At 44.5% G+C, this 21,604-nt stretch overlaps 1 protein-coding gene across 1 annotated transcript in view; it reads left to right on the top strand.

The window, feature by feature from the left end:
• The first annotated feature begins 2,836 nt into the window (after positions 1-2,836).
• Positions 2,837-21,604, top strand: part of WDR49 (WD repeat domain 49) — an 86,374-nt gene continuing 67,606 nt past the window's right edge. Inside the window, exons 1-4 of the mRNA XM_033150589.1 lie at positions 2,837-3,679; positions 17,212-17,655; positions 19,203-19,379; positions 20,748-20,922. Of these exons, the coding sequence (XP_033006480.1) occupies positions 3,557-3,679; positions 17,212-17,655; positions 19,203-19,379; positions 20,748-20,922 (919 nt within the window). The 5' untranslated portion in view covers positions 2,837-3,556. The remainder of the gene's footprint in view (positions 3,680-17,211; positions 17,656-19,202; positions 19,380-20,747; positions 20,923-21,604) is intronic.

The raw sequence follows: 21,604 nt of genomic DNA, 5'->3' as shown, positions 1-21,604 counted from the left end.
AAAAATTGGGAGAACTGAATTTAAGCCTGGAAAAAATGAGAAACGGAGAGCCAAAAATTTCCAGATCCTTTTATCCCTAGAAAAAGTGTGTAGGCTTTCCTCCCAGAAGGTCCAAGATTCAATCCCAGAGCCCACCAGTAAAAAAAAAAAGGTTGAGGTAGCAGATGATGTGAAGGATCTCTGCCTTGAGAACCTGGAAATCTGCTGCTGCTGCTGCCAACACTATTAGTAAAACACCAATAAAATGAAACACTATTAGGCTAGAAGAGGAAATGGTCGCTCCCTATGTACGGAACAGCAGCAAACTTCAATAAAAGAAATTTTAAAAAAGAAATTGATTGTATGGGTTTTGGTTTCATGGGGATATAGCCCAGTAGCAGCCTCTCTATGCAAAGCTTTGACTTGCATTTCTGTTTTGTGAACATCTACAAAGCCTTGGATTACTCTCAGCAGCAGGACAGAAATTGATCACAGCTCTAGAGGCGGCAGAAAAGGGATTAGCCTTTAAAGGTAGTTTTTAGGCCTGGTGACAGCAATGAAAGGGGCCTGTGATTTTAGTATAATTTGGAGTATCTGATGCATTGTGTAGGATAAGTTCAAAGCATTCCTGTTTAACGGAGACATAGAAAGGGCTACATTGTCAATCCTTTCTCAATGCCCAGGGTTAAGCTTGGCTATGTTTACTGCACAGCAGAATAATCTTGCAGCACCTGGAAGTGGAACAGTGAAGTGCCAACTGACTAGCAGATAGAGGCAAATCTACCAAAATCTTTTCTTTTCTTTTTTTTTAAAAATCCCATTCTTCCACCCATCACCCCGAAGTTTTCAGTGTGGTGCTGAATCCCATGTTCAGCCAGGTGCTGGGACTGATAAAATTCAGTAGTCATCAAGCTTGTGACAATGACATCATTGTCCTGCCCTGTGGAACGCCCTCCCATCAGATGTCAACGAAATAAACAACTGTTTGACTTTTAGAAGACATCTGAATGTAGCCCTATTTAGGGAAGTTTTTAATGTTTGGTGTTTTATTGTGTTTTTAATATTCTGTTGGGAGCCACCCAGAGTGGTTGGGGCAACCCAATCAGATGGGCGGCATAAAATAATAACATTATTGTTATTGTTTACTAAGGCTTGCAAACAGATGGAAGGCATTCTACAGTAGTTGGGGCTGGCCATGTCACCTAATCAGTCTTCAGCCATGTCAGTTAAGGGCAGTGGAGGTCTACATGAATGAATGAATTTATTTTTACGGTCACAGACCAACTTACTAAATCAATAATACAAAAATAATACATTAAAATTTGCACAACAAAAACCATACACACACATATATATACGTATATAGCAGCATTTAAAATATATAGATTAGAATTGGGGCATTAAAATGTGGCCTAAAAATTGCCATTTAAGGTCCTATTCTTAGCGATAACACCGCTGTTCTCTGAGCTTTATGGCTGCTACACAGTATTTAGCTACTTTCAGGGTAATCTCAGGGTCCATATCTTCTACAAGGCATTTAAAGCATAGGAATTCATTTAAAGGATTTTGTATGACCGGGGAAATAAAAACCTGCCGTATGTCGTTGTAAAAGTGGCAGCGTAATAAAACATGAGAAACAGATTCTACCTCCGGCAGGCCACAGGGGCAGACTCATTCCGCATATGGTTTACCTGCAAATCTTCCCTGCAATTAGGCAGATGGTAATACATTAAATCTAGCAAAGGTAAATGCCTGTCTATATTTGGGTATTTGTAATTTTGTCAAATACTTTGCTGGAGAAAATCCTCTCCCATTGTCCCTTATAGCTAGATGTTTGTTCATCTCACTCATCTGACGTTGGAGTTCCACATCCCAGACTCTTTAGCGAATGGTTGCTCTTGCTTTCTCGTATCCTGCAGCCAACAAGGCCTGAGGTGAGAATCCCAAGTAGATGTATTCCCCTAGCCTAGCCTCTGTTCATTTCTCTCTCTCTCTCTCTCTCTCTCTCTCTCTCTCTCTCTCTCTCTCTCTCTCTCTCGCACACACACACACACACACACACACTATTTCAGCAAGGACAAAAGCTCTACCGCTGGCAGAGACCCTCTCTTGCCTAGCCCCTCCAGTTTTCATCCTTGATCATTGGTAGATGGACCTACCAAGCTCAGAAATAGGTTAAAGACTAAAGGATGTGGCTCTCTGGAGGTTGCTAAGCTCTAGTTCCCATCAGCCCCACCCAACATTGCTAGTGGTCAGAGATGATGGGAGTTCTGGTCCAGCAACCTCTGAAGGGGGCATCCAATTGTTTATGTGAGTTTCCTAATGGATGTATATGAATAAGCCCCAGAGAAGCCAAACTGTTGCTCCGAAGGCTCATCATTCACATGAGATTATTATTTTTTTGGTGGTTGGGTAGAGGGAGATGGCACATGGTGGCTACAATTTACTATGGTAGTGATTTCCACCTCTCCTGCCCTTCCAGCTCCTTTTCTTTCGTGAGTAAAGCAAAACCAGAGACCAAATACAACATAGGAGCTACGGGGCCGTTTTCTTCTCTGCGAACAGACTACAGGTGGTCTAAAATATGGATGGAAAACCTATAGACCTCCCAATGATGCTGGACTCCAACCATCCCTGACTATTGACCATGTTGGCTGGGAGTAATGAGAGAGCTGGGATAGCAGGAGGGCTTTGGTTCTTCACCTCTGAAGTAATTGTGTTACTGCCAGGATCCCACTCAGTGCTTTGTACTAGTGCCCTATGACAACCATGCCGATCAGCAGCTCATAGGGGTTGCACAAGCACTATGCGTGTCTTGTGTGCATGCACCTGTTCATAATTCAAGACCCTTTGCTCTTCTGAACGGCTTCCAAGTCTTTAAATCAAATACGTAGGTGGGCTTCCTTTCCCGGCTTGCTGCAACAGATCCTTCCTAGCTAAGCAATTTCAGCCGCTAATTGGGAGGGGTGGAAAGGGCAGTTAGCTAGTGTTGTGCAAGGTTGCTAAGGAACGCTAGCAAACTCAAGAAAAGGAAACTCAGCTACTTGAAGCAGTCCTGCGAAATGCCTATAGCCTCCATTCTGCACTCAAGAGAAAGGAGTGCTGGAGCTAATCAAGTGTGGTTGGGAAAGATAATGGGATTTTAATCTAAATAAATAGCACATTAATAGCAACAAGGTAAGCAAAATGGATTTTCTCCAGGTGAACAGCTTCTGTTACATTTCCAGGAAGAAACTGTAAAAGGTTATAAATTTGCTGGGATGGATTCTATTTACCATCAGAGGAAGACACTTACGTTTTCCTGGCTCGCATACAGCATTCCAGAGCTCACATGCAACCTGTGAGAAATAAAAACGAGATCATTGTGACCGAAGTCCGTGTTTTGTCCTTTTGGTTCTTGTCCACCCAAATCCTTTTTGACATTCCAGAGACGGCTGGCTCGCCACAAATTATTCTGGAGGAAATTAAATTCTGAAAGGACATAAAAGCAGAGCAAAGAACCACCTTTGGAGATGTATTGATTGAGATAAAAGCAAATTAAGCACGAGCACCACATTTCCTGGGTCAAGAAAAAGCCATGGCTGCTATTGGGAAGCAGCTGCTTAACATGGTTGAAGATTCTGTGAGAGAGAAAAGTACAGAACGACTTGAAAACAGGCTGACTATTCATGATTTTATGAGGATGCAGGAGTTTTTTAAGGTAAGTTCTCAAGTGACCTGAATGGCTTTAGGGTTGCTTAGGAAAGATCACCTTTCCTGCCATCATTGAGGTAGAAAACAAAGGGGTGGAAAGAGAGATCAGAGCAAGGAGAGCCTATTGGGCTGGGCAACATGTTTCCTCCCAAGAGACACATCCCTTTGTGGACAAACTTTTGGGGACTACATGGGGCAGGGATGGAGGCATAGTGGGCAGAGCAATGCACAGGAGGCTAGTTTCTATATACTCTCATACATATTCCTCTCTATTCTCCATCCAGATGAGTCAGAAGTATTAGCAAAAATTCAAGGACACATTCCCACCATGCAAAAGAGAGTGCAATGAAGGGCTGGGGAGATGGTATAGCCCAGGCATAGGCAAACTCGGCCCTCCAGATGTTTTGGGACTACAACTCCCATCATCCCTGACCACTGGTCCTGTTAGCTAAAGATGATGGGAATTGTAGTCCCCAAACATCTGCAGGGCCGAGTTTGCCTATGCCTGGTATATAGCCTTTAGGGGTGTCCCTCAGGCCAGATAGAGAGGCCTGGAGGGCTGTATTAAGCCCCAAGGCTTGTGGGTCCACACTTCTGACCTGGAGCGGTCACAACAAACTTGCATGTTTCTGCATTATTTGCTGCACATGGAGAATCCCATGATTCGATTGGGAGGTTCCCTGTACTTGCATTACTCTTCAAGGGGTGGTTCTGGAGATGCAAGCGAGGCCTAGGGAGACTGATCCAGTGCCAAGAAGGGCAGACCTCCTGTGCTTCTGATAGTTGCAGAAACGAGAAATCTACCTAGCATAAATCCCAACACATTTTGATCATAGGTTTGTTTCAAAAGCAAGACTTGCTTTGAGCCAGGGCTCGCCACACTGTAGACCTTGAACCTATTTTCAGTGGCAAGGCTCAGTTCTAGAAATGGGCGTATAATACTGATAAACCGCCTTGAACATAGGCAGAGTGCGATCTCTCCAGCACTTAGTGATGTCAGACAGCTTCCATCTGGGATTAAAAGGGGGGGAAACCACCCTCCTGGTGCCCACTCCTCAGGGTCCAGCCTGTCCCTGACAGTTGGCACGTTTTAGCTCAAGAGGCCTGTTTCTTTTCAAAAGTGTAATTAGAGAGGAGTCTGGAAAGGAAATGGCGGTGTTATATTTTGTAATCTATAAACACACACAGGCGTGTTTATGAAAATATAATAAATGGTTGCTTTCCATTGTACCTTGCACACACAGACAAAAAAGTGGGGGATAGCATGGATCTATTTTCAAAGGTTGCAAAAGCCAGAGGAGCAGAACAGCTTGGAACAAAAGCAGAAACGACCCCCAACCCCGAAGCGTGCCCATGAGCTAGCGCTGTAGTCTCGTGTGGGACGGCAGGTTAACGAACAGAGTGAGAGCGCCAGTCTCAAGAGTGGAGCTGGTCCAGCTGCTCTGAATTGTTAGGCCCAGAAGGCCCACAGGTGCCATTTGCTCTCAAACTATCCTCAGAGGAAGCTTTTCCAGCCTGTGGAATTTAAAGGCAGTGATGCTGTTGTTCTGCCATCACTCAGTAATGGGTCTCTGAGCAGTCCAAGTGCAAGTGATGGGATTATGCTTCTTCGCTGGCTTTGCCTTGTCTGATTCTGGCAACCGGCTAAAAGGATAAAATGTTGGCTCAGCCTGTAAAGCAGAAGGGGAGGGGGTGGGCTCCACACCTTTTTTCCTGCATAGGGCTGCATTTACTTGGAGGTTGCATGCTAGTGGGGCACCCCCCCCCCCTCTCGACTCCATTTTCTCACTTTCTTCCATCCTTTACTACCAGTTTTCTCCTCCTTTCCACCTCTATGAAATTAAGGTTGCATTCACGTGGCCGTTTACACCACTTCCCTGATGTTTCCCTAACTGTTATTTGTTAATTTCCTCACTATATCTGAGTTTTTATACAACGTAAAAGCCACTTCCAGGAAAATGATGGAACATAGCACGTGTTTAGCACTCGTTTCCATGTTATTTGATTCCAGCAGCCCCTTTAACCTGGAAAACTGTGTGAGTAAAGTGACAAAAATTGGGGCGCAATACCGGCATGCAGTTCCTTCCTGCTGTATTAATGAGGGGAACGAAATAATAATAGTAGTAGTAGTAGTAGTAGTAATAATAATAATAATAATAATAATAATAATAATAATAATAATAATAATTTATTACTTATACCCCAGCCACTCTGGGCGGCTTCCAAAAGAATATAAAAAACATAGTGAAACATAAGATGTTAAAAACTTCCCAATACAGGGCTGCCTTCACAGAAGCACACAGAAGGGGTGCATTGCCCTGTGACGTTGGTTGCTGAGTGAAATTTAGCACATGCCAATATATTGGTCCAAAAGCCACAGTCCCACAATACAACAGGTTCTGCAGTATGAAAGAAGTGTTATAAAGCAGAACAGAAGCACTATTATAATCAGGAAAACCAACACAGTGTTCCCCAAATCTGAATGTAGTCTAGGCTGAGGAGTTGCAGGTTGCCCACAAAAACTCTGGTTTGGTGACACCTGACTTTTCAGTAATGCTGCCTCCTGGGGACCATTCAGCCTGCTCTTTATGTGCTTTCCCCTGTGAAGTGGAAAGGGAACAAGCAAACTGTTGTCGAAAATGCTTACGTTTCTGAGGAAAATAGCATTATTCATTAAAAGAATAAAATGGAGAAGCTGCATATACATAATCTGAACAAAGTCAGCCCTTGGTGTCACAATAATTTTGCGATTCTAACCGAGAAAGCTGCATGAGGTGCTAGGCAGAAAAAACTCTGCTCACCAGTAGGGATGTTGCTAACATGTTTAATCATCTGTTTTGGGGGTGTGAATTTGGTCTGGGATGTGAATTTGGATGTCTTTCCAACTGAACATCATTTCTTAAGAAGTTCTTCTCCAGCTGAGAATTTGTTAATTGGTGAGTTTTCAATTGCTCCTCAAAATATCGTCTTTGTTTTTATTTTATTTTTTGGTCCAAGTCCTTGACACTAATCACAACTAGGATGGACTAGTGCTGTGCCAAAGCCCATGGAAACTTTTAAAGCCTTCTCCCTACAAATATAGAAAGAAGGGAACTGAAGGCTTCTGGAGGCAACTTAGGTGCTCAAGCGCAGAGAGAGAAGCAGTGAGATAGTAGAGACGGAATTTAAATAAGAGAGCATGATCAGACTACCCAAACCTGGGATATTGCAGGAAAAGAAGCTCCACATCTTGAAAGTGGAGCCAGCTCTAAGGGTATGGTGAGAGGAGCCACATGGAATGGAAGTCAACAAAGACCAATGTTAACATATATACCTGGAACAGTTCCCAGGATTCTTCAGGAGAAGCCATGACCATAACAAGAGTGGCATATGTGTGCTTTAAATGTAGATGTCACCATAGGAAGCTGACTTATAGTGAGTGAGATCCTTGGCCCATTTAGCTGAGTACTGTCTATATCAGGTATGTGGAAATTATGGCTCTCCTTATGTTGTGGCGGGTGGCGCTGTGGGTTAAACCACAGAGCCTAGGGCTTGCTGATCAGAAGGTTGGCAGTTCGAATCCCCGCGATGGGGTGAGCTCCTGTTGCTGGGTCCCAGCTCCTGCCCATCTAGCAGTTCGAAACCACGTCAAAGTACAAGTATATAAATGGGTACCGTTCCGGCGGGAAGGTAAACGGCATATCCGTGCACTGCTCTGGTTCACCAGAAGCAGCTTTGTCATGCTGGCCACAGGACCCAGAAGCTGTACGCCGGCTCCCTCAGCCAGTAAAGCGAGATGAGCGCCACAACCCCAGAGATGGACACAACTGGACCTAATGGTCAGGGGTCCCTTTACCTTTATATGTTGTTTATATGCCTGTTGTCTTTGTCCTGAGTGTTCGCTCACTGGAAGGACAGATCCTGAAGCTGAGGCTACAATACTTTGGCCACCTCATGAGAAGAGAAGACTCCCTGGAAAAGACCCTGATGCTGGGAAAGATTGAGGGCACAAGGAGAAGGGGACAACAGAGGACGAGATAGTTGGACAATGTTCTTGAAACTACTAATATGAGTTTGACCAAACTGCTGGAGGCAGTGGAAGACGAGTGCCTGGCGTGCTCTGGTCCATGGGGTCATGAAGAGTCAGACAAGACTAAATGACTAAACAACAACAACAACATCAACAACATATGTTGTTTGACTCTAACTCCTGTCAAATTTAGCCAGCAGGGCCAATGGTCAGAGATTATGGCAGGCAATATCTGGAAGACTACAGGTTCCCAACCTCAGATCTACACTGAGTGTCGGTGCCTCTTCAGGGTTTCCAGACGGGTTTCCTCCAGACCTACCTGGAAGATACCAGGGATTGAGTTGGGGCCATTTTGCACGTAAACCTTACCACCCGGCTACACCCCTCCCAAAACATGTCTCTCCCGTATTGGTTTCTGCAGCCACAGCAGGTGCTGCAACCTTCCAAGAGTTTGACTTCACCCCCAAAGGCGCACTCCTCCATTGTCTCCCAAGACAAACAGATGCCAACCCGTCACGGCCCTTCCAGAATAAATCTTCATACCGAGGCTGAATATCTCAGTGAGCTCAAGGTATGAAAAGCAAATGACTACAGCTCGTTTATTAGCAAAAGTTCCGCAATGTCAGGCAATGCATGTACCCACGGGCATCAACACAGACAGAGACATGCACCCTTACTGACTCTTCCATGGGTTCTTGTTTCATTCCTTGCTATTCTACCACCAGAAGTCAGCTCTCTCGGAATGGGTGCTGATGGGTTAGGGACTGTGTGCAGGGAGGAGATGCGTACGTCCTTTGATCTGGCCTTGTCTGCCGCTGTAGTGTAGAAGAAGTACATTTGCAAGACCTCTTGCACTAACCTGCACCTCTGTAAGAGAGAGGAAAAGCAGGAAAAGCTTGACAGGCCGAGCTTTTGATCTCTAATTACTGTAGCATGTCAGGCCTGTGGTTTAAATTGGGTCTAATTGAGGTGATTGCGATTACAATAGCTTGCCTTCCACGAGCTGCCCTTTTCCCCTCTGCCAGCCGTTCTGCTAATGGGAGCTGATGGCATCCATATATAGCGGACTGTATCTTGGCAGGAAATGAGAGGAACGTGGCTTGCATCTCTTTTTTGAGCAAGACACAGGGTGTGGGGTGGGCAGGCGGCTCGAGGAGGTGACGGACCCTTTTCACGGTCAGCTTCACTTTGGAGCTGCATGCACCGCTTAAATTTTGCAAAGAGAAGGATCTTCCGCCGGACAAACGAAAAGGAGAGGTCTCGTTTTTTGAGCTTTAACAGAGCAAGCGACTTGTAGTTTCCTCACTGACAGATCACTTTCAGATCACCTGCAGGGCTCTTGCTCAATCGTTTATGCGATCGCCGGCTTTTCCATGGGAAAATAATTGGCAGAAGGTGGGAGAAGGGGGTTTCCTTAACATGAAATGATGAAAACCTCAGATCTGCCAGTGGGTACACAAAGCTGCTTATTGGGGAGTGCCGCCAGCTGCTGGCAGCCGAAATTAGGGTTGGCAACTGATTTGCTCCATCTTGCAACAGTGGCATAACAAGCATAGTATCAACCCTTTCCCTATGTAGCGACGGGGAACTTCAGGTGCCACATTTCTGATTGGTGGGCAGGTGTTAACGAAGTATCGGCAGAGAAAAATGTTGGCAACCATTGGTGCAGTGTTTCCCAAAGTGGGCAATAACGTGTTGGATCAATCCATCAACCTCTGATGGATGATTTAGAAGGATTGGGTCTGTCATCACTTTCACTGTGCGTGTGTGCCAGGATCCATACACAGCAGAGTTACATCTCAATGCAGCTCCTTCCTTGGAAGTAAGTGTCTTCGGGGTTGAAGGTACACGCAGTAGGCAATAAACACTCATGGACGCCATAAGAATTCAGTCAAGTGTAGAGGTTTACTTGACAGGCATATAAAAGCACATTGGTAGCAAATATATACAGACATTCACCACTGCCATGGTCAAGGGATACTTAGAATCCAACAAGAGTCCAAGACTCTCTGCTTCTCTCACCACAAGACACAAGCAAGAAGCTCACAACATGTTGCAACAAGTTGCACAGAACTGTTGTTATCAGTACTTCCTGTCTCACTACGCATGTCGAAAGAACAGTTCCCACAGAAAACGTCCTTGCATAGACAAAACAATCTCAGTCTTCTGCTGCTTCTTGAAACTTCTCTTTTCCTCTCTGTTTCTGGAACAAATGATTCTCTCACACACAGAGAGAAGATCCAACATAACGTCCCCTGGGGGGGGGGGGGCGCTGGAATGATCCTGGGGGTGGTGGTGTGATAGTAGCCTTGCGTGCAGTTGGGAGGCATTGAATAAAAATGGGGGGGTGGTGGAAGCATAAAGAAAGAGAAGAAAATTACATACCTTCCAACATTTCTGTGAGCAGGGGTGTCAACTTGAATTTTAAAAAATGGGGGGACACTAATCGATCACATGATGCTGTGCACACTATTCATTTGAATGGCAATGCCCATCAATTTTGGGGGGCCTGGCCCCCTCAAATATTTTATTGGTGGGGCGAAGACCTCTTGGGCTCTAGGAGTTGGCTCCTATGTCTCTGATGAAAATAGGGGCATCCTATTCCATCATCATCATCATCATCATCATCATCATCATCATCATCATCATTTTATTATTGCTCCAGCCACTCTGGGTGGCATCCAGCATATATAAAAACATAATAAAACATTAAACATTTAAAAAACCACTACCCTATACTGGGCTGCCTTCAGATGTCTTCTAAAGGTTGTATAGTTACTTATCTCCTTGGCTCAAGGGTTGCATAACTCCATACCGTCCAATATTTCTCCAATTAAAATAGGGATGTAAAAAAAAAAAGTGGGACATTCTGGGATCAAATCAGAAGCCAGGGTGGCTTTTGTAAATCCGGGAAAATAGGGACACTTGGAGGGTCTGGAAATGGCTTACCAGGTAAGGTGCTTTGGCATACTGGGAGGAAGAAGGGATAGGCAGCTTTGAGGTCAGCGCAGTGCAAACAGGTGAAAATAAACGCCTCTTTTGCTGGAGAAGAAAACTTTTGAGAAATTGGAGAACAGATTTTTTTACACAGAATGTGTTAATCTACAGTTCCTGCCTGTATGGAAAAACCTGCTTGGGATCTCCTTCCTGCCTGCTCTGTGTTAGCATGACTATGGTTTGCTTATTCCATCAATTGCTTTATCTGGACAACTGTGAAGTCCCAGCATGCAAACATCTTGAGATTGATCACTCTCAGGCAGACAAATTCTATGACTCCTGAGTGTGTTAGACAGTTTCATTGGCAGAATCAAAAGCCCCCAGTGTTCAGACGTGGGTGGATGCAAAAGTCGTTCTCTTTCTTGGTGACAGCAGCTGCCGGCAAGGGCAGAACGGAGGACAGAGAGCAGAATGGTCTCTCAAAAGCTCTGATTTACTGTGGTGTTCAAACAATCCCCTTTTTATATTTTATTTTTTACTGCTTTTGAAAAACTACAGCTCTTCTTTGTGCATGGAGTTACCGGTAGTTAGACCTCCTCTTGTCCCTCAAAATCACCCAAGACAGTGAAATGTATTTAGACTGACTACTGACTACTGCTGTTGCCACCTGTTTTCCCCTGCTCGGTGATCTCTTTAGTCTTTAACAAGTTTTGCAAGGTGGCGGAGCGGCCTAGAAATTGTTAGTTGGCAAGGAAAAAAAATTAGGTATAAGAGGAGAATTCCTGGGTACAATCCTAGAATTGTAGACTTGGAAGGGACCATGAGAGTCATCTAGATAACCCCCCCCCCCCCCCCAAATCAGGAATCTTTTGCCCAACGTGGGGCTCGAACCCAGAACCATGAGATTAAGAGTCCCAAAAATTTGCACTGGCATGATACTAACTTCTCCTAACTTCTCCTCCGCCCTCTTCTAGCCCCTCTAAGTTCTGGGAGACCAGGAGAGAGGGGAGCTTGTCACAGCAGGGGGACGGGGGGGGGGGAGAGACACCCGTGCCTCTTCACCAACCTGACTCATCTCTGCCTCTTGGCCTCCCTAATCTCACTTTCCTGCTTCAGCTTCTGCCTCCGAGTCTGGACTGCTCTCTGGTACAGACTCCCCCTACTGGTTCCTCAAGGTGATTCCAAGGTGATTGTCCCAACCCAGCTGAAGGAGCAGCATTTGTGTGCAGATTCCCTGGATTGGCATGAATTGTGTGTCCGTGGCAGCAGGGTGCTGCAGCGGTAATACTGAGAAGTGCGGCTCCAGGACATTTTTCAAAGAAGGAATGGTGGTAGTTTCTGCTGGCATTTCTAGCGTAATTCACAGACTGGACCCTTCTCCCTCTTGCAAGCAAATGAGGCGATAACAAGGCTTTCAAGTTTTCCAGTCGTTTGTGACATATTAGCACAGAGAGGTCTTGCGCTGTGTACTGCTTCTCTCTCTGCGATGAGTCAGCACAGCTATTTGCAATTTTGGACTCTCATTGGGCGTGTGTCTATGGAGGCAAAGCTCCTGTGCTTGGAAATTTGCCACGATCCCACTGGTCCACGGCAGTGTACGTATCCCGCCACTCTGTTGGGCTACTTGTGCATTTTTGCACAAAACTATATCTTGATTGGGTCTGCATGTGGTTTGTAGCAATAGATGTGGTCACAAATTCACTCTCTGCCACACTGATACATACTATAGTATTTTCGTTGTCTCAAGAGTAGGCTTCTGTCCCTTGCTTTCAGAGAATATGTTTCGCAGGTATCCTGCTTAGTACCCCAGTGAAGTACAAACAAGCGGTTTTAAATATGAAGCGCTTTCCCAGGAGAGAGCTGTCTCATTTACATGTATTGTTAATACTTTAAAAAAAAATATCTGTGGGAGAAGCTGTTCTATGTTACCTCTGAGATTAGCATTACATTTGTATGGAAATGTGTAATTCGGGAGACGGAATGACCCAAGGGAGACAAAGCATTTTCTGCCTTTACGTTATCATTAAATGAAGGGGTTTCTCTTTGCCAAGTGCCTGAGTATCTGTTACAAACAGGCTCTTTAGTTTCCACCTCCTTCATAAGATAGGACCACATACGGGTCCCCGAGGAATTCAATTCCAGTGAACTGCAATGCAAAATCAGCCTGATCCATATCTCCTGCAGGACTCAAAATGCACAGTGAAATGTACTTGGTTTTGCATTTCTCCAAAATGTGTGATACGGTTCTCTGCTTTTTTTTTTAAGTATTTAAGGGTGATACAATGCATTTACAAATGCACACGATGTGTTTAGTTATGCATCATGTGATAAAATTTGTAATAAGATATGCATTTGAATATGATGGTTAAAAGAAGGAGTCACAGATTAAAAACAGGACAGAATGGGCTTATGAACAGACACACGGAAAGTTGATATGGGCCAGAAGTAGACTGATCGCTCTACCCCTAGGTCCACTGGGATGTGTCCATTCTGTTTGTGCCCCTGCTTCCCTCGATCTCTTAGATTCAGGCACATGACTAGGGCAGCTCAGAAGGGCCCTCATGCAAACGTGTGTGTGCAACGGTAGAGGCCTGGCAGGAGAGCTTAAAGCCCACTGCCACTACATGGGAGACAGATTGAAGAAAAGGAAATATGAATTAGCCCCTCCCCATCATTTGACCAATCGCGGCAAGGAGCAGCTAGGGACTAGAGGGAATCATAGTTTTATTTATTTATTTTTAAAGGTGTAGACTCACACACGCTGGCCAGCTTCCGTTTTGACTTGAATTGTTCATTTTGGGCTTCTTAGAAATACGTACAGGCAAGAAATGGGTCGGGTGAGGGCCACCCCACAATGACGCCCACCTCTGTGATTTGGACACAGACCAATGACAGTGTGATCATGTTAAAGATGATAGCAGGCCCAGTGAGTGTGTCCCCCTCCTCTCCATGAACAATGCATGGCCAGAGGGGGCCAGAGCCAGTGTGGTGTAGTGGTTAAGAGTGGTAGACTTGTAATCTGGGGAACTGGGTTCGTGTCTCCACTCCTCCACATGCAGCTTCTGGGTGACCTTGGGCTAGTCACACTTCTCTGAAGTCTCTCAGCCCCACTCACCTCACAGAGTGTTTGTTGTGGGGGAGGAAGGGAAAGGAGAATGTTAGCCGCTTTGAGACTCCTTCGGGTAGTGAAAAGCAGGATATCAAATCCAAACTCTTCTTCTTCTTCTTCTTTTTGACTGCTTCTGACACCTTTGGTGCAAATTCTTAGGACCCAGTTTATTTTTATGATGGTAACTGGTTTAAAACTGTTTTTCATATTGTGTTTCAATGTTGGAACCTGCCTTTGGATGGTAGGGTGAAAGGCGGGAAACAAATAAAAAATTACAAAATTAAACATCTGGTGTTTTCCAGCTGCCCTGTTTGTCATATTTAGCTGCAGAAGGCCCAAAGAACAGGTGCAGGGACACTGGCATCTGTCAGTGGAGGAAATGCCATACACAGCTCGGTGGTAGAGCATCTGCTTTGCAGGCAGAAGGTCCATTTCTAGGAAAAGCATCTCCAGGAAGAGCTGGGAATGCTTCCTGCCTGAAATCCAGGACATGAAAAAAGGCAACACTTGGGCCAAATCCAGGACAGCCACTGCCAGGAAGTGTGGACAGTGCTGAGCGAGATGTACCCAATGGCCTTAATCAGCATGAAGCAGCTTTCCATGATCCTAAAAGGTAAAAAAGGACCCCTGGACAGTTAAGTCCAGTCAAAGGCGACTAGTGGGTGCGGCGCTCATCTCGCTTTCAGACTGAGGGAGCCGGCGTTTGTCCACAGACAGCTTTCCGGGTCATGTGGCCAGCATGACTAAACCGTTTCTGGTGCAACGGAACACCGTGACGGAAACCAGAGCGCTCAGAAAGACCGTTTACCTTCCCGCCACAGCGGTACCTATTTATCTACTTGCACTGGTGTGCTTTTGAACTGCTAGGTTGGCAGGAGCTGGGACAGAGCAACGGGAGCTCACTCCGTCGCAGGGATTCGAAGCACCGACCTTCTTATCGGCAAGCCCAAGAGGCTCAGTGGTTTAGACCACAGCTCCACCAGCGATGTCCTTTACCTTCCTAATAGTCACCCTCTTCTATAGACCCTCGTTCCTGCTGTCCATTTTGGTGACCGCACACTTATAGGTGACCGCACACTTATAGATTGTTTTGAAATAAGATTTCACTCAACGAGTTAGTGCCTCTGATGCTTGCTCTCCAGATGGGCTCAAGCCTGTAGCTGTCAATCAGTCATGATACTGATGGTGTTTCACCGATAACAAGAAGTATATTGAGTCCAGAGGTTCTGGCTGTGCAGCATTTTCAAAAACAAGGCTGTAACCAACTCTTAAAACAACACACACATCCAGTGCCCCGATTCATTTCAGATTCCTGTTTGCTGTCTATATATATATATATATATATATATATATATATATATATATATATTTAAGTGAAATAATATTGAAGGGGCAATGGAGTGTAATTTCCATTTTGAAATATTGTTTCATTAACATTCTATGTGGAACAAGGAGATAGATAGTGTTGAAATACTAATGGGATTTTTTTTCCTTTAAAAAACGTAAAAATTAATTAAACTCGATTTCCCACAAAGTTATCATGGTGTTACACTTTAGATGCCTCCCCCTCTGTGTATGAAATGTTAAAACCGAAGTGTCATTTAATATTTTTTTTACTGCTGTTCAGTTAAATAATTACAACAGTGGATTAGGAAGAGGCCTTTTATCACATAACAACATTTCTTATCCCCTTGCTACAATGTTTTCATTTGTGGATATGAGAAAATTCAAGGAAGCCTCTATAAGAAAAGAAGAAGTCCCCCAGGGAAGAGTGGATTGGATTATTATTAAATAGGATAAAGAGGCTTTTAGCAGAATGATCCAAAATCATTATTCTGACAGCTTTTCATTGGAGCATATGGAAGCATACCTGGCCCCAGGTATCTATATGACGAAAATGTCCATTACAATCTGTTACCAAAGCAGAGGCAGCCAATTTACCAAGTATATTTTACAGAAGGAAATCAGCAGTTATTTATGGGGGATACAAAGTTGAGAATTGGCTTGTCACCAACCCATAACATTAGAGGAGGTTTGTATTTAGTTGGATTAAGTCCTTGTGAGTTCAATGTGGCTTGCTCATGAGTAAGTGTGCATGCATAGGATTTTATTTAGTTTTATTTAAGACATTCCTTACCCACTCTTCATTGCAAAGATGACTCCAGAGTGAGATAAAAATTTAAAATAAATCTAGGTCCACCATACAAGTACAGTACCAAATTTACTTGTGTGGTTGCTTTGCCCCATATATCAACTTGGCCTCTCTTTAAATTGCAGAACCGGCACTGTTAGAGGTGCCACATAATACTTGTTCTGCAATTGTAAGACATTTATGTTTTAGTGAAGCTGCACTCACAACTTTGGGACTCCCTGCCTATTGACATCGGACAGATGCCTTCACTCTTTTTGGTACATGAGAAAAAAAAAACCACTTTTGTTTAGGCAAACCTACCCACCCCCATCGTTCTGCCCAGACACTGAGGTCCAGCTCCCTCCCAGTGAGAAGTGAGGTTACAGGGAACCAGGCAGAGAGCCTTCTCGGTAGTGGCACCCACCCTGTGGAATGCCCTCCCATCAGATGTCAAGGAAATAAACAATTATCTGACTTTTATAAGACATCTGAAGGCAACCCTGTATCGGGAAGTTTTTAATGTTTGATGTTTTATCATGTTTTTGATATTCTGTTGGGAGCCACCCAGAGTGGCTGGGGAGGCCCAGCCAGATGGGTGGAATATTATTATTATTATTATTATTATTATTATTATTATTATTATTATTAACAAGCAACCACCCAGGGTCAACTTTACACACTGCCCAGGGACTTTGTGGGTTGTATCCAATGAATCCACTGAAATTTAAAAATTTAAGTTAGTTGCAGTCATTAATTTCACTAGGTCTACTCAAAATATGACTAGCATTAGATACAGCCCTTAGCCATATCCATTATTTTCAATGAGACCATTCTGAGTAAGACTAACACCAGGTACATACAACCCTGTGGGCTTCCCATAGGCATCTGGTTGGCCGCTGTGAGAACAGGATGCTTGAATAGATGGGCCCTGCACCCGAGTCTAGCCGTCATGCTCTTCTTATGTTCTGTAATGCCTCATGGAAGGCTTCACTATGGCATATACCAGCCCTGAAATGGTGAATCATAGAATTGTAGAGTTGGAAGGGATCCCAAGGTTCACTTAGTCCAACCCCCTGCAGTGCAGGATTCTTTTTGCCCAACGTGGGGCTTGAAGCCACAACCCTGAAATTAAGAGTCTCATGCTCTACTGACTGAGCGCTATTGAACATCCCCTGTAGAAAATGTCACTGACGGAGCTTTCAAAGCACCTTGTAACCACCAAACATGGCACTTTCCCCCATTAAGACAGTTCTTCTGGGTGCCATTGAGAAGTGGGTCACTGAATGAATCACATGAGGGTCGATCCTTAGCACCTTGGCAAACTCCTCCTTCTCTCTTTGCTTTTCTTTCAAGCTCCCTGAATCAAATGAGCACACAGGCACAATGACGAGAGAAGAGTTTGTAGACAAAATGTCCGCTGCAGTTCGGCAAGGCACCAAGGAAGAGTACGGTGAGCTGTTTGACAAGATAGATTTGATCCGAGATGGCCTTATTGACTGGGACAAATTGACCTCCTTTGTGCTGCTTGAGCTGTATGAGAGAGATGAACGGGCCAGGCGATCGGTCATCCCTCACTGGAAGGAACTTCGGTTTCTCCCTCTGATCCACAAAGATGCTGTTCAGAATGTAACATTATTGAAAAGCCCTGTCAGCTACCTGACTGTGAGCAGGAGCGGTTTGCTCGGCTGCTGGGGAGAGAGTCTAAAGTTACAGAGGACTCTTCAGATCACTACAGAAGCTGTCAAGCCTAAAGACCTCTGGGTGACCTCTCTGGTTGCACTGCCAAATGTTAACAAGGTACGTAGCTGTGCTCATGGAAGTGTAACAGTACTTCTGAAACCATGTTAGTGCTGATAATTTTTCATAGCTTCTCACAAATCCCATCCGTGTTGGGAATCTCCTCCCAGTTGGATGTATCAATCACTTACTGCCCTTCAGAGCACAGAAAATATTAATTTTCCGTTCCAACATGTGGGCACTAGCCTAGTCCCAAGGAAAGGATGGACTGTTTTCTGATACAGTTCCTGTTACAGAGATGGGTAGCACCCTAGCTCAGAAAGCAGAGCCCTCCTATTCACCTAAACCCTGACTGAATGATGGGAAATGATTCTAACTGGGCTATCCAAAAATTGCAAAGAACAGGTCTGAGGTTAAGAGGATGCTGGGCAAAGTTTCACTTGGTGGGCTCCCCTTTGTCTTGGTGAGCTTATGTAGCTGTTGCTATAGCTCTCAATACTGGACAGCTGGGTCTACTCAGCATTTAAAGTTCCCACAAATAGTTAGCTTAGGTTGGGGCATTGTGGGAACTTAAAACAGCGACTTAAGGCAGCTGCATAGCACTGCTTGGAATCTTGGACCAGAGTTAAAGCTAAGAGGCAGTGTGCCTTTAGGGAGCTGTCCAATGGCTCCAGGTGCTGAAGTTGGTCTTAGCAAGGATGATCCCTGCCTATAGTGCTGGAATAGAAGCTGACTGAGTGTCTGTGCCTTTGTGTGTGTGTGTGTGTGTGTGTGTGTACGTGTACACACAGCTCCTCAATTAGTGGATAAAAGGACCAAGCAACTTTGCTGTGCTGAGCTTTTGACTCCAGCCTCAACAATTACCTCCTTCTCTATCTTCTTAGGCCATTGAGGCTTGTGTTTTCTTTCTTTTTGCACTGTAGGCACCCAATATTTCTTGCCTGCCTTTCTGTAAAAACCTCTCTCTGTAGGTGGCAACAGGTCATAATATCAATGAAAACATAAAATCTATCTCAAAACTAAAATTAAACACAGCACTTTAAAATTCGCATTGTGTCATATGTACAGGCGGAAAGAGAATACAAAGATAAAGATATCAAGAGATGAATGAGAGGGGAGGCTTTGTTTCAGAAAGGTAAGAGAAATGAGGGGTGATGACAGAAGTCCAAAGGAAACCTTTCTGGGCTTCCAGGTGTTGATGGGCTTCAGATCCCATTGTCCCTGACCATAGGCTATGATGGCTGGAGCTGATGGATGTTAGGGTCAACCAATCTCTGGAGGGCTGCAATTCCTTATTCCTGGATTAAGACAAAAGCTTGACTTAGGTTTTGAGCAGGGGTTTGAAGAAGAAAGTGAGAATGCTCACATGCCTAATAATAATAATAATAATAATAATAATAATAATAATAATTTATAATTTGTACCCCGCCCGTCTGGCTGAGTTTCCCCAGCCACTCTTTGTATTAGATTGGAGACATAAAGAGCAAGGGCTAATGGGCAAGTCTTTTAAGAAATGAAGGCACTTTTGGATGGCTCCTGTGTGGTAAACCTGGAGGAATGTTCTCTCCCCACCCCCACTAACTTTGTTTCTCTCCCACCCCATAAAGGTAGCTGTCTCATTTACAAGCAAAGAGATCTATTTTGCTGAGCTGAATTCCAAACAAGGGTTCTCATGTCAGTATAGACTTCAAGGCTTTGGGCGAACCGTGATATGCATGGACTACTGGTACAACCCTCACGATGGAAACGATGCCATTCTGACAATGGGAGATGTCTGCGGGCAGGCAAGTATGGCACAAAATGTCAGGACAACATCTGGGTGGCCACAGGTTCATCATCCCTGTTGTACTGGGACACCAGCTGCCTCTTGAAGAGTGCTGGGCCATTAACTGCTGTGACCAGCTCCCTTCCCCCTTGATCTCCCACAAGCTGGAAGAGGTATGCAGAGGGCGGAGCAAAGACAGGCAAGATTGCTTGGGGAAGGAGGAATCTTAGGGAGCTGCAGGAAAGCGGTGGCCCTCGGTCCCCACAACTACCCCATAGGGGCAATTCTATGGAGAAGAGTTGCTGTGCTCACCAGGGACAGCCTCCTGGACTGTCTTTCTTCTTTGAATAAAGAGTTCACTGAAGTCGTGTGAGTTATTTCTGACCTGTCCCTGGTACCCAGCCCTGTCAGAAGTCTTAGTGGACACATCAGTCAGGGAGCTAGAGAAGAGCTTACCTATATTTCTTAGAGAAGACCAGAAAGTAATAGGGAATGCCTGACTCTACCCAACAAAACATCTAGTGAGTAAAGTATGTAAGGGCACTATCCACACAGATCGAGCACTTGTTATTTATTTAGTGACAGTACTTGGTCACAGTATTTATATATCACTGTTCAGGTAGACCTCACTAACCGGTTTACATAAGATTATTACAACAATAAGCACAGTGGGGGTTTTCCCCCTTTAAAGTTGCAATAGAATGGGGGGGACACACACAACTTGTTTATTTAAAAAAAGAAAAATCTATTACTGCTGCTTCTCCCCTCCCCTCCCCTCAGGGTAAGATGGGCTTTCAGATGTCCCTGTAGCAGCAGTTGAGGAGAGCAAGCAGACACAATGGGAACTGGATGGTGACTGTTCCTTCTGCATTCCTCTTGCTTTTCACAAAGCTTAAGTTATATACTGAGTCCAGTCCAGCCCACCTTCATATGTTCCATGGTGGAGACGATGCTTCAAACCTTCCAACTCCAGGGAGATTTAACTTTTCTTCTTACGTTGAGTCAAAAGTCAATGCATCCCAATTGCTTCTCATTACTCATATTCATTCTCTTGAATTTAGCTGCCCAAGGCTTTGTTCCCTTCATTTGCTTTTAGATTGGTTTACCCTCCCCCATTTGTCATATCTTGCCCAACTATACATGTTGGCTACCTATACATATTTAAGTTATTTCCGTTGTCCTCTCTCCTAAGCAAATCCCGGCAGTCTCATTAGCAAAAGAATAGCCTTAGCAGTGGCCATGAAATTCAAATGCATGCAAGTTATGAATTTATAACAAAGGAGGGGCTTTGTGTGATATTCAGGTTATTGCCATCAGTAATGGGTTGCTTTGAAATGCTGAGAGTGGTAGAAGATTATTTTTTTTAAAGTAACTCTATCCTTCACAGGTCCAAGCAATTGTCTTCAACACAGCTCTGATCTCATTGTTTGAACGGCCTTCAAATTCCACCGAAGATGAAAATGTGACAATGACTGTCACTTGGCAGGAGCTGGTCTCTGGGTATCACAAATGCTGCTATGTGTTAAGGCACAAACTCCATGATAAGGAATGGGTTAGACAAGGTACTGATCTGAGAAATGACACAAGGAAGTCCTTAAAAAAAATATCTTGTAGATTGGGGTGTCAGGAAAAACTCTTAAAGGCTGCAATCCTATGAGAGGCAATGTGATGTAGTGGTTAGAGTGGTGGACTAGGACCTGGGAGACCAGGTTTCAAATCCGAACTAGGCCAGGAATCTCAGTGGGTGATAGCTGGCCAGTCACTGCCTCTTAACCCAACTTACTTCATGGGGTTGTTGTAAGGATTAAATGAGGAGAGGGAGAAATGTGTGTGTGTGTTTGCCATGTTGAGCTCCTTGGAGAGAAAGGTGGGATACAAATGCAACTATTAATAATAATAAACAATAAAAAATATGTGGTTACCTTGAGGAAGCTCCGTTTGAACATAGCGGGACTTACTTTGGTGTAGACGCACACAAGCTTGCACTGTTATTAGTGGATCCTGGAGTTCTTGGCCTCAAGGCAGCTGGGCTCACACATCCTATGTGACCCTGAGAATTCTCACACATTCATATGACCTTCTTTGCCACACTTTCTTTCCATCAGCAATGCCAACCTGCTAATGGTTGCTCTTATGCTGGTGTTCGCAGTTCCCAAGGGAAGCCTCTGCAGCAAACTTCAGCTTCTCAGATTGTAATTTTTTTTCCTGGGGGTTAATTTTGCTGATGTTTAGGTGGTGGTAATA

This window comes from Lacerta agilis, chromosome 5 (assembly GCF_009819535.1).
Source record: "Lacerta agilis isolate rLacAgi1 chromosome 5, rLacAgi1.pri, whole genome shotgun sequence".
Lineage (NCBI taxonomy): Eukaryota > Metazoa > Chordata > Lepidosauria > Squamata > Lacertidae > Lacerta > Lacerta agilis.
Note: the sequence above shows the minus strand (reverse complement) of the source record. Positions and strands in the feature narration are given on the sequence as shown.